Consider the following 12,451-nt stretch of genomic DNA (forward strand, 5'->3'; position numbering starts at 1 on the left):
CAAATTTCTCACTTATAAGAGGATTGTTTCACAGACCTTGAGAAATGCTTTTGCTCTTACTAATCTCCTTGGTAGCCCTGAATGTCACTTGAACATCTGGCAGCCCTTAGTTTTGTGAAGCAGCTGCTTTAAATCTTCTGCTTGCTGGAGGATAGTGTGGAATACTGTTGTCTCCTCTGCCTCCAAGTTATACCCCCTGCTGCATAAGAATGGGAGAGAGCAGCGGAGGCAGGAGGGAGCACAAGAGAAAACACTGCAGCAGCTATTGGTGCCCTGCTGGTAAGGACTGTTAGAGAAGCAGGATTTAACACCAGCTCAAATGCAAATCAACTGTTTTTCAGAATTATTTCTCAGCTCCTTTGCCTGACTCCAACATCTGCTCTCCAGAAACACAGCTGTAGCTAGTGTGACACACAGCTGCCCAGCTGGGACTGGTATGTTTCTCCATTCCCTTAAGCACTCAGGATAGAGAAAGCTTTCTGCTTCCTAACAGAGCACTACAAATTCAGTTACTACACACAGACAGAAAGATCAGGGGTTGACAATGCCTGCCTTGCTCCTGCCTTCATTCTAAATCATTCTGCCTACTTAAGAACTCTCAACAGACCTATGTTCATACTCGACTGCAGTTTCTTCCCTTAGCTGTGCAAATGTTGGGCATTCCAAAAAACGCAAGCAGAGGCTCAAGCAGCCTGACAATTGTTTCACTTCAAACTCAGCATCATTAAAGCTTACACAAGTTCTTTAGAAGAAGAATCTTGCCGCAGAACTGGCGAGTAGCAAAGCTGCCCCAGCCAGGAGTTTTAACAGTAAATAGATCTGATGTGCCTCAACTTTAGGGTGTGAAAGTTAAAATTCCTTAAGGCAATTCCTCATTATGCAACTACTGTTAAGAAGTCTGACATTCACGGTTTTAAGGAGGACGCATCTGTTCATACACTAACTTGTAATTGGCTTTTTAATACTTATTCCCACCCCCACTTTATTTCGTTTCTTTCCCCTCCCCAATTATTATCTTACCAAGTGTGTGGCTATTTGTGGAACCACAATCCCAGATACATGTTTTTAAAAAACATTTAGTTAGAACTTATGCTATATACTTTATAACTGGCATGTGGTTAGGCATGGAAACATGGTGATTTGCCTTAAAACCCCCATCCCAAACCAGGAAACAACACCATGAAGTGCTTCTTTTACCTCTGTTACTTCCATTGGTGCCAGGAACAAGATCTGTTACATTAATGTCATGAGCAAAGTCTGAAAAGAAGAAAATATTACTATCAATGTCCCAAACCTGCTATTAGGCTTTCATCTGTTGACTTCATATGAATTAAGTAAGAAAATATTTTGGAAAACTACATCAGAGGTGCAATACAGCAGCTTGTGCTCCCCCCAACTCCAAGTGGGTATTTTAAAGCTTCATTTTATGTGTTTCAAAGTAGATTCCCCACTGCACTACTACAGCCCTGCCCATTTATAAAGTATCCCCTCCTGGTTGCTCATTCCTGTTTCACCAGCACACCTCCCTTGTCTGCAGTGTTGAGCAGTGGTCAGTGAGGAAATGCATCTTAAATCCAGCCACTTTTGGGACAAGAGAAAAAGGGTATGCAAACACATACCCTTAGTCCAGATGGTATTATATAGAAAAAGCTTCCTCTACTCAATTTCTAATTTATTTTTCTTTCAGAATAGACTTTGTGGGATGCTTTTTCCATGTTGTATTTTCAAGAAGGGAAATTTTGGAAAAAGGTTTAGGCTTGACTCTCTACAGGCATCTCAAGTACTATTTTATTTTCAGTACACTCCTGTGCTACCTTCCTGCTTTGCCTCACCAGTTGCCTCTAAATTTCTGCGACTCCACCTGTATGAGAGTATCGGATAGCAATTTTGTCATATTTATGTACATATACACACAAAAATGCCCCATCAGCTTGGAAACTGAATTGGTGAGTCACTGGTTAAATCTGGCTTCTGCTGCATGTGGGTGTATTACGCAGACAGAAAATCAGCTAGGGAAGTTGGGCTCTTATTTTTTAAAATTAATTAACAGCAGCTTATTTCTCATAAAGAAAGCAAAAGGTATCGAGAGAAGAAAATTGTTTTTTCTTTCTTCATTTGATTAATGACACCCTGAATCACAAATGAGTTTCTCATACTTACTTCTATCAGTTCAGTGTGTACAAGAATCAGAAGATTTGACTAAGATCACTGATCATCTCCCCATTGTTTTTTGTTGTGTGTTAAAAAAAGTACCAAGTTAGAAAGCCATTGAAAGAATGGATAGTCCTCATGAAATTAAAGCACTTTAAAATTAGTCACAGATTGCTAGTCGACTTATATTTCTTCTGTACTTAAAATGTGGCTGCATTTGTGGATTTACTTGTTTTACGAAAAAAAAAGCAGAACAAGACCATGAGACACTGTGATTAAAAAGAAAAAAAAAGACATGATACTACACTCAGCTTACAATTCTTGTATTCTTTGTGTACTAGTGATTGCTAGACCATCGTCTCTCAGGAAACCAGTTTGTTCCCACCTAAACAGCATGTGCAGATTTTTAAAAATTCACCTGGATTAGAATTAAATACAGTAACCTGCTGAGAGTACTTAAAAATGCATGGGTGGGAGACACCATTGTGTCAAACTAACATCTTATTATCCATTTTATAACCTAGTAACTAAGTATGAAAGTCAGGACTAGAACCCAATGGTTAGAGTTATCTCAGAGCAAACAAATAAGAACTCTGAACATATATAGATAAGGGATAAAACAACATGCCAATTTCAGGGGAAAGTATGACTTTTTCCTAGAAAAGAAACTGTTTGGATCATATTGAATGTTGCTTGTTAGAACTGGAATAATTTGGTTTAGAATAATTTAGGATTAAAGTGTTAACCTTCTTAAAAAAACCCCCAAAGTCTAAAATGAAACGGCTGTAGCAACATATAAATTAGGTCAGCTGTAGAATAAATCAGTCATTAACCAGTAAAGTAAAGTAAGTCCTTCAGGGACGGTGGGAATTCTAATTAAACATTGTTTAAGAGGTCTAAGTGTCTGTGCTGTTATTTGCCTCAGATTTGTTAACTACCTTCGAAACACAAATGCTTAAATCTTAGTCGCACTATTCAATGCTATGAGTCAAGTTTTCAAAGCTCACAATTCCATCATCCATTCCCACAACTCTACATACCTAATTGATTGCAACCACAAATGCTTACACCCTTGTCTGTGCAAGCACAAGGGTATAAATAACCAATGTGTTTTCTTTCACAGTAATGCCATACTATGGATCCTTTTTTTACTGTGATACAGTTCATTGTTCCTTCAGGAACACTTGCAAAAACTTTCCGTGGGGCAGCACTCAAGTGTGTTTGTTGAAATCTAGAATGAAATTATTTTTTTCATTAACCTGGATCATTTCAACAGTCTAGCCTGTTCTGTGGCTGTTCAAATAGCTACATCCATGCAAACAAAGGGGAAGTGAAGATGCAAACTGGAAACAAGCAAACAAGTTTAGGTTGTTTAAACTACACCAAGAAGCCTCATTAGTGACAGGCAAATGAGATAAATGGTACTTTGTCTCCCATTAAAACCACACTTTGAGAGAGAGATTGAGAAAGTGGCTTTGGAAACATACATGTCTGCGCCCACAACACCACACTGTTACTTATTCTCACTTATTTTTCACACAAAGCAACAGGAAAATCAAGACTACAAAAAATGGACAATCCTCTCTTGGTATAAAGCAAAGTCTTTCCACAAGATTACTGTAAAAATTAAGAAAAGGTATACTTACTGTATATAAACTTCCCTGTGTTGAACAGAAAGTTGGACATAAGCACCCAATAAACAACCATGGCTCCAACAAGTGACACTATAGAAAATAAGAGGCTTGACCACTGTCCAAAGGACCCAAAGTAATACTTGCAAACATCTGGGAATTCCCAGTTCGAGGTATCTGTTAGAGCTGGAAAAGATACAAAAAAACCCCCATATATCTAAATAAAACATTACATTAAAGTCAGTAGAACTATTCATGACAGTCCTGGTTTCAGAATATACTGACACACATTCACAGTGCTTTCAAGGGCTCAGAAGATTGCTGTTAACTCTAATCAAAGAAGTCTGAAGTAGAGACTTGTATTATAGCCATGCTACTATGTTGAGTACTTACAGAAGCACTGGAATAAGATATGGTGGCAAAAATGCCGCCATGCATTTGCAGCTAACGCCTTTTGCAGGAGTTATGGCAAAGTAGACCAGACCACAAACTATTCCTCAACAATGCCCTGAGATGAGTTGTCACAAACTGGAGGTCTTAATGGCCTTTATTTGAGCAAGTGTGATGTTAGTTTATGCATAAAAGCACCAACTACAAGGACTTTAAGATGAGTTGATGACTGCATTCTAATTAGAGCTCCTGTCAGTGAGGGGACTGTCCATAAATTGTTTCCAGCACAAAGTACATACAAATAATAGGGTAATACAGGCATACTACATTAAGTGGATGCAGCTACAGGCCACGCTGCTCAAGTGCACAACTTGATCAGAAACACATGCCAAGAACTGGACAGTGCCTACAGAGGGGAGGAGAAGCCTCTAACTCCCTAAGTCCCCAAACACTTAAAAGTGAACATGTGAAGCCTTACTAGCTAAGAGTTTGGATTTGGCTACAATACTTAGGTCCCAAGAAACTGAAGGGTCATCTAAGAAGGGAAGACAGTCATTTAGCTTACAGAGCTTAGATCCAGGCTACAAAAAAAGAGAGACATTCAAAGGAACAGCTTTTATTTGCAGATCAAGTAAAGACACATATAGAAAAGACACAAACTGAGAACCTATTACAACTCTGAATTTCACACTTAATGGGAATATTTGCATTATAAAGTGTTGGATTTCTTACGTATCATTTGCCGTGATTTCACAACTCTGTAGCAACAATAAAGAGTCAAAATCCCCATGAATAAGGTAAGAATGATTCCAGAGGTGAAACCTGCCTGTTAAGAGAGAGAAATACAGTTTATTTGTTTACAAACTTACTACAGAAAAATGAAGAGCAAGCCATGTTCCCAAAAACATTTTGATACAGTTTTCATAGTTTTACCTGTTTTATTCCCCATGGGATACTTAAAATAGATGTACCCATCATTGTATTCCACATCATAAATCTAGGAAGAAAATAAAAAAATCCAGTGAATAACTTAAGAACTGTTATTTCATACTGTCCTCTTAGTTGCAACACAGAATATTCAATAATAAAATGTTTTCTGGCTAATATATGACAAGGTGCTTAACATACATTGTCACTAGACTGGAGTTTTTACCATAGCCATCTGTGCAAATGTCAACTTTCAAAGCAGTTCCTAATGGACTGTACACATAGATTTCATCAGGAGCTGGGAGTACATGATCAGGAGCAATCTAACAATGGGATAAAAACAAGACTTATTAGTAACACCACAGCAACTGTTGTACCAAATACAGAAAGTCAACAATCTTAAATCACAGCATGTTTCCAGGAAACCACATTAAAAATACTTATTTAAAAGGGTTGTACTACGTTAATTTTCTCCCCAGGGAACAAATAAATGAACAGTTGATATGATTTTTAGTTAGATAGCAGAAAAATGTATTTTTCTTCTACTAAATGTCTGTAAACATACTAGGCATATATCATGCTAGTTCAATAGTTCAATCACTGCAGCTGACCACTGCTTAAACCTTATAGATGGGAGAGATGAGGTCATACATCTGGATCACTGTGAAAAAATTCAAGCTGTTGGTATGTTTTCTTTTAATGATGAAAGCATTGCACAAGAAGTAAATCACAGCTTGCGATAATACAAGGCCTTGTTAAGGCACTCAGCCTTAACATTTAGTTCAAAGCAAGCTGCAGTGTGATTCTCCCCTGACTTCTATTTCTGGTTCTTTTATAAATCTAGGCTGTGGAAGACCCAACACACCAGAGCTCACCCAGTTAACCGTGGCCCTGTCTTTGCCTTACCAAAGCCCTGTCTGCAGGGGATGTGAGCCTGCTGTAGTAATGAATCCTCTTATTCATTGCTGAAGCTTCATCAGTGACTCTTTGTGTGTCACTGTTCACACTGACAATGTTCGTAGGCTCCACATGAAATGGTCTAAAAGAAGGGGAAATAACAGAGGGAAAAAAAAAAAGGACAACCCTTAAAATCCTAAAACACAAGAGCTAACATACAACTTGGAAAACAGCTCAGGAACAGTCACGATGATTCTGTCTTTCACTGACATAAAGCAGATGCAAAAATATCAATGCCATGAGGGAAGCTGCCACCCATGGAAGAACCACGAGTTTTGTATCATCCCTATTAAATTATTCTCCTGCCCTGATTCTGCTGGGCAACCTAACATCAAAATTCAGACCTAACATCCAGTCTGTTAGTTCTCAACAATGAATCACACCAGAAATACATGTTAATAAGCTTGGGCAAGCTTATTAGTGCTTATAACCACTATTGCTGGAACTTGTGATGAGGAACAGAGGTAGAAACAGAAAGCATGAGAATGGAGTAGCAGAAAGAAAACAAAGAGAGGAATTAGAGGTGGTAATGATGACCACCACTACTAATCTAGCCAAAAGCACTGTATGAAATTATGTTTAATGTGGAAGGCACTAAGGCCAAATAAGTCCCCATGCTCATACTATTTTTAAAACAATGCAACAAGGAATGTAATTTGCCTCCCTTCCCCGTTCCCCTCCTGAGTTAGACTGCAGGCACAGCCTTAGCCATCGAAGGAGAAAGCAGGCACACCACACCACACCTCCTTTGTTTTCTACGCACAGAGGTACATAGCAAACAGAGTGAAAGCTGCTCCTGAAGCTAAACATAAATAAATCCATAACACAACATAAATCCAGCTTCATACAAGGGGTAGTACCAGACAACTGTGACCGCATCAAGATATTGCAGACATTTTTATTCAATTAAGTATAATTTGCTCCCATACAGGCATACTGTGCTATTGCTTAAAAACAACATTCACATAAGGCACTGACAGGCTGATTTCTCAAACAAAAGAGAGGATACTGCTGGCCTTTAAGCCTCCATACACTGGGGGCTTACCCTTTCACCAGTGCCTTTAATTTCTAAAACAATCTCAACAGCTTGCTGATCATCTTCTTCCAGGTTGGTGTTTAAATCACTTAGAAACTAGAACCACCCTGAAACCAGGACCCACAAAAGCAGAGATAACAAGCAGTTTCAGACTGCCAAGCACAGCAGTTAGGTCACCAATAAATCCATGCCATTTATCCTGTAATATGAGCAAAATCTCTTCGAACTGGCTGTTTTTTCAATACCCATTTCTGGTTCGGACTACAAAGGAACTCGGTCAACTCCTCCTGCTCCAGCTCTCAATACCATGACAAAGGTCCCATTCTCTTTCCCAGTGAATCATTAAGCATTTGTACCATGACACCACCTTTTATCTGGAAGGAAGACAAGGAATACAGTTCTGAGGCTGTTTGTTCTATCTTTGGAAGATATGAAGGTAGGTCCCTATTCCTGTGTGCTTAAGGGGACACGGTAGGTAAGAGTATTTATGGGACTAAGAATACCTGACTCACAAAAGTAGAAAGAGAACACCAACTTCCTTCTCCACAAATTAATTCTTTCCTTCATCTTAAACTTACTTCTTACATCTTATTTCATCATGGAAAGAAACAGCTTAGATTTGCTAAGTTGTTTCTCACTTACTGAAATTAAAATGAACACCTTAAATTCATGAAATATTCTCAATTGTATCTTTTTTCCTATGACTATAAGGGGGAAACCCCTGTTTTGTGTGTTGTCTTCTGTGGTGTTCTTACAAACAACTAAGAGAGATCTCAATTGAACAGGAATAAATTTTAAGCAATAACTTTATTACTCAAGTCACAGGCACACAGGGCTAATGCAGGTAATGTACAAAAAACCTCGCAGACTGCCAGGTCTGCAGGATTCACTTGTTTTAGCTGAAAATTTAACTGGCTGATCCAATCCCTGGACACAGCTACAGAATATTTCTTTATTAAACCTGTAAAATGAAGACTGTAGGTATGAAAACAGGAAAAGTTGTATGCTTAAATGCCACCTCACTCCCAGTCAGCTCTCTGCTGTTTTCTTTTTGGATCACTGACACACACTATATTTAGAACACCTATATATATGTGTTTTGCTAATTATACAGCAGCTGCATAGTGTGAAGACCTTCCCGAGGAGTCTTTCTCCACCTCCATTTAATATTATTGGTCCAGCCCCATAAGCTTCCATCGCTGCTGTGGAAAGGTTACAGTGAAACAAGGTCTACATTTTACTTCCAAGTGAGTACATCTGTGACAAGGATGTCCTTCGAAATGGTGTTCAACAAGTCCTGGAATGGAGGTCAAAGAAAATTCTCCCAAAGTGCAAGACACTAGGAGATTACTTTTTAAAGTAATTCAAGTTAAAACCATGCATGATTTTAAAATTAAAATCAAAGTAAAGATGAATACAACATCCTGTTTTATGGGGGAAGCAGTGTTGTTAGTCAAAGACCAAGCAAATACCAAGAAAAAAATTAATGTGTAGCAAAACCCTCTCTGTAGGTAAGAAATACTTTAAAGAAAGACATTTGGTTTTCTTCAGTATTATGAACAGGGTCTAGATTAAACAAGCATATGGCATAGCACAAAACAGAAGGGAATGATCCAGCACCTTATCTATGGGTGAGGGGAAAAAAATAAAATTAAACAAACCCAAAGAAATTCTACATCTCTACTGCTGCTGCCTCCTGACCGGAGCAGTGCACACCATGAATGCTGCCAGTACTTGGGCTACTTTCCCCTCCTGATGCCTTCTATTATGCATCTGGAGGGAATTAAAGTGATTTAAAGCAGCAGGTAATTTTTTTTCTTTCAGGCCACCTCTGCACCACTAGCCTTACTAAGCAGGTGACTGACAAATAGACTGTCCACCCACCACGTTTATGTCTGTTGCACATCTCTTTGTAAACATCAGTCTGACTTGGAAGCTATGTGGGCAAGCTGGGATTTGCAACCTTCCTGCGTGATCTCCTATGCTAGGAGAGGACAGCACTGTCTGGGATCAAGGTCATTTCCCCACTCCCAGGAACGCCCAGACCAAAGACTAGTTGTTGTACATACTCCGACAGGAGTCTGAGAAGCTCTCTGTGACACTCAAAGTTCTCAAAGACTTAGGATTTTTAAAGCCCAAAGGAGGTGGGATATAATCTAGGATATATTCTGAAAAGCTCTGTTTAGGGATCTTATGTCTCTAGTGCAGGCAAGCACTCTGTACATAGGCATTTATGTAGGCAATTATATCTCTTAAGTAGCAAAATGATTATGAAAAAGATGTTAGACAACGTGATATGGGAGAAGGGGAGCGGTTACATGACTGCAGGGTGTGACTGTGAAGCAGTGCAGACAATTTCCATGCACTGAGACAGACTATCATGTCCCATGACTTTTATCCATACTAGAAAACACAACAATTAATATTTCATTAGCTAGCCTGAAAAACAATGTTTTTGCCATAGCAAACACACCAGTAAAACAGCTGTTTTCCACAGCACCATGAGTATGGACAACATGCAGGATCTCACGCAGGACATCCACACTTTAGCCACTTTATAAAGCTTACTGCACAAATTCCCCTCACACTCTACATTAATCAGTTACTTTTCAGGGACGTAATATGATTGTTACACAGAAACAAAGGTAGTAAATTTCTGTAGCTTTATTATTGCAGTGAGTTAACAAATTGTTATAGGAATGCTGTCCGTATATGGCAAAGGAGAAACTATGGAGTAAAACTGATTCACTATATTGGAAATTAAAGTAAGGAGAAGTAACAATAAGACTATACTCATGGGTTGCTATTTCATAATTGGGAACTGCCTATCTGGATAGGATACAGGCACTGGAACAGCTCCCCAGGAAAGTGGTCATGGCCTCAAGCCTGACAGAGTTCAAGAAGCATTTGGACAACACACTCAGGCACATGGTGTGATTTTGGGGGCTGTCCTGTGCAGGGCCAGGAGTTGGACTTGAGGTTCCTTGCGGGTCCCTTCCAACTCAGGATATTCTACGATTACAGACATCAGCATGCTTCTCTTAAGGAAACCTGTGCCAAAGAATTATGTGACTGACTTGATTTTTACTTTCCAAGCTGTCTGAATTAACCGAAGCACTGTAAACACTGTGCTTATAGCAATCCCATAAGATCTTCATTCTCTCTGCAATACATTTGACTTAAAATTCTTCCAGATCCATATTAGGAAGTATCTTAAAATGCTGGATGCAGAACCAAAATAACCTTTCAAGCACGACGTTGTTACTTGCACATTTTAACAAGTTAAGAATCACATGCTTTACCACACCACATTTCAATCACTGTTCCCCTCTTCTGTGTCAAAGCTATTCTTCTCTTTCAAAGAAGTAAGAAACTTTTTAATTAAGAAGGTTCTAATTCTTTCCAGTTAGGAAGGAGTAATATTTGGAACTTGTAAAAATGTTAGCAACACAGAAAAATGGAAAGCAAGCCAAGGAGTAAAACGCCCACGTAGGTGGGGAGTGGTGAAGGCACAATGAATGCTGAATGGTAGGTTCTGCACAGGTTACCATCCATCGCATACCTCTCCCTAAGTTAACAGAACCTTGAAAATAAAGGGAATCAACCAGTTTTGTATGCAAAAGGCTTCTCTGACTCTCATCTACAGATACTGTTTAATTTATAACTGTTTAATTTCACCTACTGGTGTCTCCTCCATTGTGAAAACGCTGTGGGGCTTCAAAGAGAATAGAAGGAAGCCAGAAGGTTTGACCTCACTTTAGCAGGAGGCATTGTCAAGGTTTTTATATGCAAAAGAACCAACACAAGACATCAATTGTGTCTTTGAAGGTTCAAGTATTCCTGAAGACAACTGCACTATCTGTTGACACTGAATAGATTTAAAGACCAGTCAGAAGAAAACAATAAACTCCCTCTGTTGCATACAATCATCATCAATAAGCCACTGCAGCAATGACATTCTGGTTTTTAAAAGGACCTACAAAATGGGCAAAACCCATTAAATGCGGTGTGAGTAATTCGGGTCATTGCGAAGAACAATAACATCCTCTTTAAAAGGATTAAAAGTGGATTTATATTTCCCCCAAATTAGCAAAACAATACTAGACAAAATAATTTACAACTCTAAAAAACAATTAGCTTATTGTTCTTATGTAAACGCCGAAGACCATGCCTTTCAAAAACTTCAAATCCTCCAAGCTGTTAAGAAAACCAAATAACTATGCAAATGCCATCAAATCCGAACAACCCAAACAAAAGAACAGAACAGTGCTAAGACGGACAAACAGTAACTGCAAGCAAATCACACAAAACACTTGAAGAGCTATCTCAGTCAAAGCAAAATGACCAACCACCACCAGAGTCAGGTTTGTGAACAGCAATAAACCTCCTTTCCAGGAGCTGCTATTCCCTAAAGGTCTAATGAAGAAGCCCTTCAAACTGCCCACTGCTCTGCTGAGGATTGACACAGACCCTGCTCTTCCTTATTTCTTCTGCAATGATGGGACAAGGGGCAATGGATGCAAATAGAAACAGGGGAAATTTAGGTCAGATATTAGTAATATTTTTTTCCGTAAGGGTGGTGAAACACTGGATCAGGTTGCCCAGGGAGTTGTGGACGCCCTAACCCTGGCAGCGTTCAAACCCAGGCTGGATGAAGCCTTGAGCAATCGGGTCTAACAGGGAGGTGTCCCAGTCCGTGGCAGCGGGGGTTGGGACTAGATGATTCTAAGGTCCGTTCCTACTCCTAAAATTCTATGATTCTTTTGAAGTCTGCACCTGCCTCTTCTGACACAGAGATGGAGCTCAAACTTGTTTGGCCCCAGTATGATTTCCAAACCTTCCTGATATCCCGGGGCTCATGCCCTCCATCTTTATGACTCTGCATGCTTGGAAGACTAGGCTGTAGAAAGTGGGAGAGTGAACTCAAGGGAGGAGCAGCAAGGACAGGGTAGACAGACCTGCACAGCTGGAGGCTGTGGAGGTGGGGTGCACAATCCAAGTACATGCTTCTGCTTTTAGGGAGGAAGCCAAATGCCACACGCTACGTTTTTTTATGAAGCTGAGACTCCAAATGTAATAAATCAAAAGAAACAAAAACAACTCAGAAAGTATGGCAATAATACCTAATCTCACTTAGAAAAACTGGGTCTTAGCATTTCTATGTATCAAAAAGGTGCAAACCTCTCATTGCTACTGCATGACCACATGACTATCTCCTAGCATACTCCTGAAAAAGCTGCAGCCCACGGCCTGGACAGGGGCACTCTCTGCTGAGTTAAGAACTGGCTGGATGGCCCAGAGAGTGGTGGTGAACGGTGCCACATTCAGCTGTTGGCTGGTCACCAGTGGTGTTCCCCAG

The 12,451-nt window shown here is 39.6% G+C and overlaps 1 protein-coding gene across 1 annotated transcript in view; it reads right to left on the reverse strand.

Annotated features, from left to right (window-relative positions):
• The window catches only part of SLC38A9 (solute carrier family 38, member 9), a 34,764-nt gene extending 27,074 nt beyond the window's left edge, over positions 1-7,690 (reverse strand). The window contains exons 1-7 of the mRNA XM_009081873.1: positions 7,671-7,690; positions 6,006-6,138; positions 5,301-5,422; positions 5,106-5,169; positions 4,905-4,998; positions 3,798-3,968; positions 1,198-1,257 (exon numbers count right to left, since the gene is read on the reverse strand). Coding sequence (XP_009080121.1) covers positions 1,198-1,257; positions 3,798-3,968; positions 4,905-4,998; positions 5,106-5,169; positions 5,301-5,422; positions 6,006-6,062 — 568 coding nt within the window. The 5' untranslated portion in view covers positions 6,063-6,138; positions 7,671-7,690. The remainder of the gene's footprint in view (positions 1-1,197; positions 1,258-3,797; positions 3,969-4,904; positions 4,999-5,105; positions 5,170-5,300; positions 5,423-6,005; positions 6,139-7,670) is intronic.
• Between the last annotated feature and the right edge of the window lie 4,761 nt (positions 7,691-12,451).

The sequence above is a fragment of the Acanthisitta chloris genome, unplaced genomic scaffold (assembly GCF_000695815.1).
Source record: "Acanthisitta chloris isolate BGI_N310 unplaced genomic scaffold, ASM69581v1 scaffold3089, whole genome shotgun sequence".
In the NCBI taxonomy this organism is placed as follows: Eukaryota; Metazoa; Chordata; class Aves; order Passeriformes; family Acanthisittidae; genus Acanthisitta; species Acanthisitta chloris.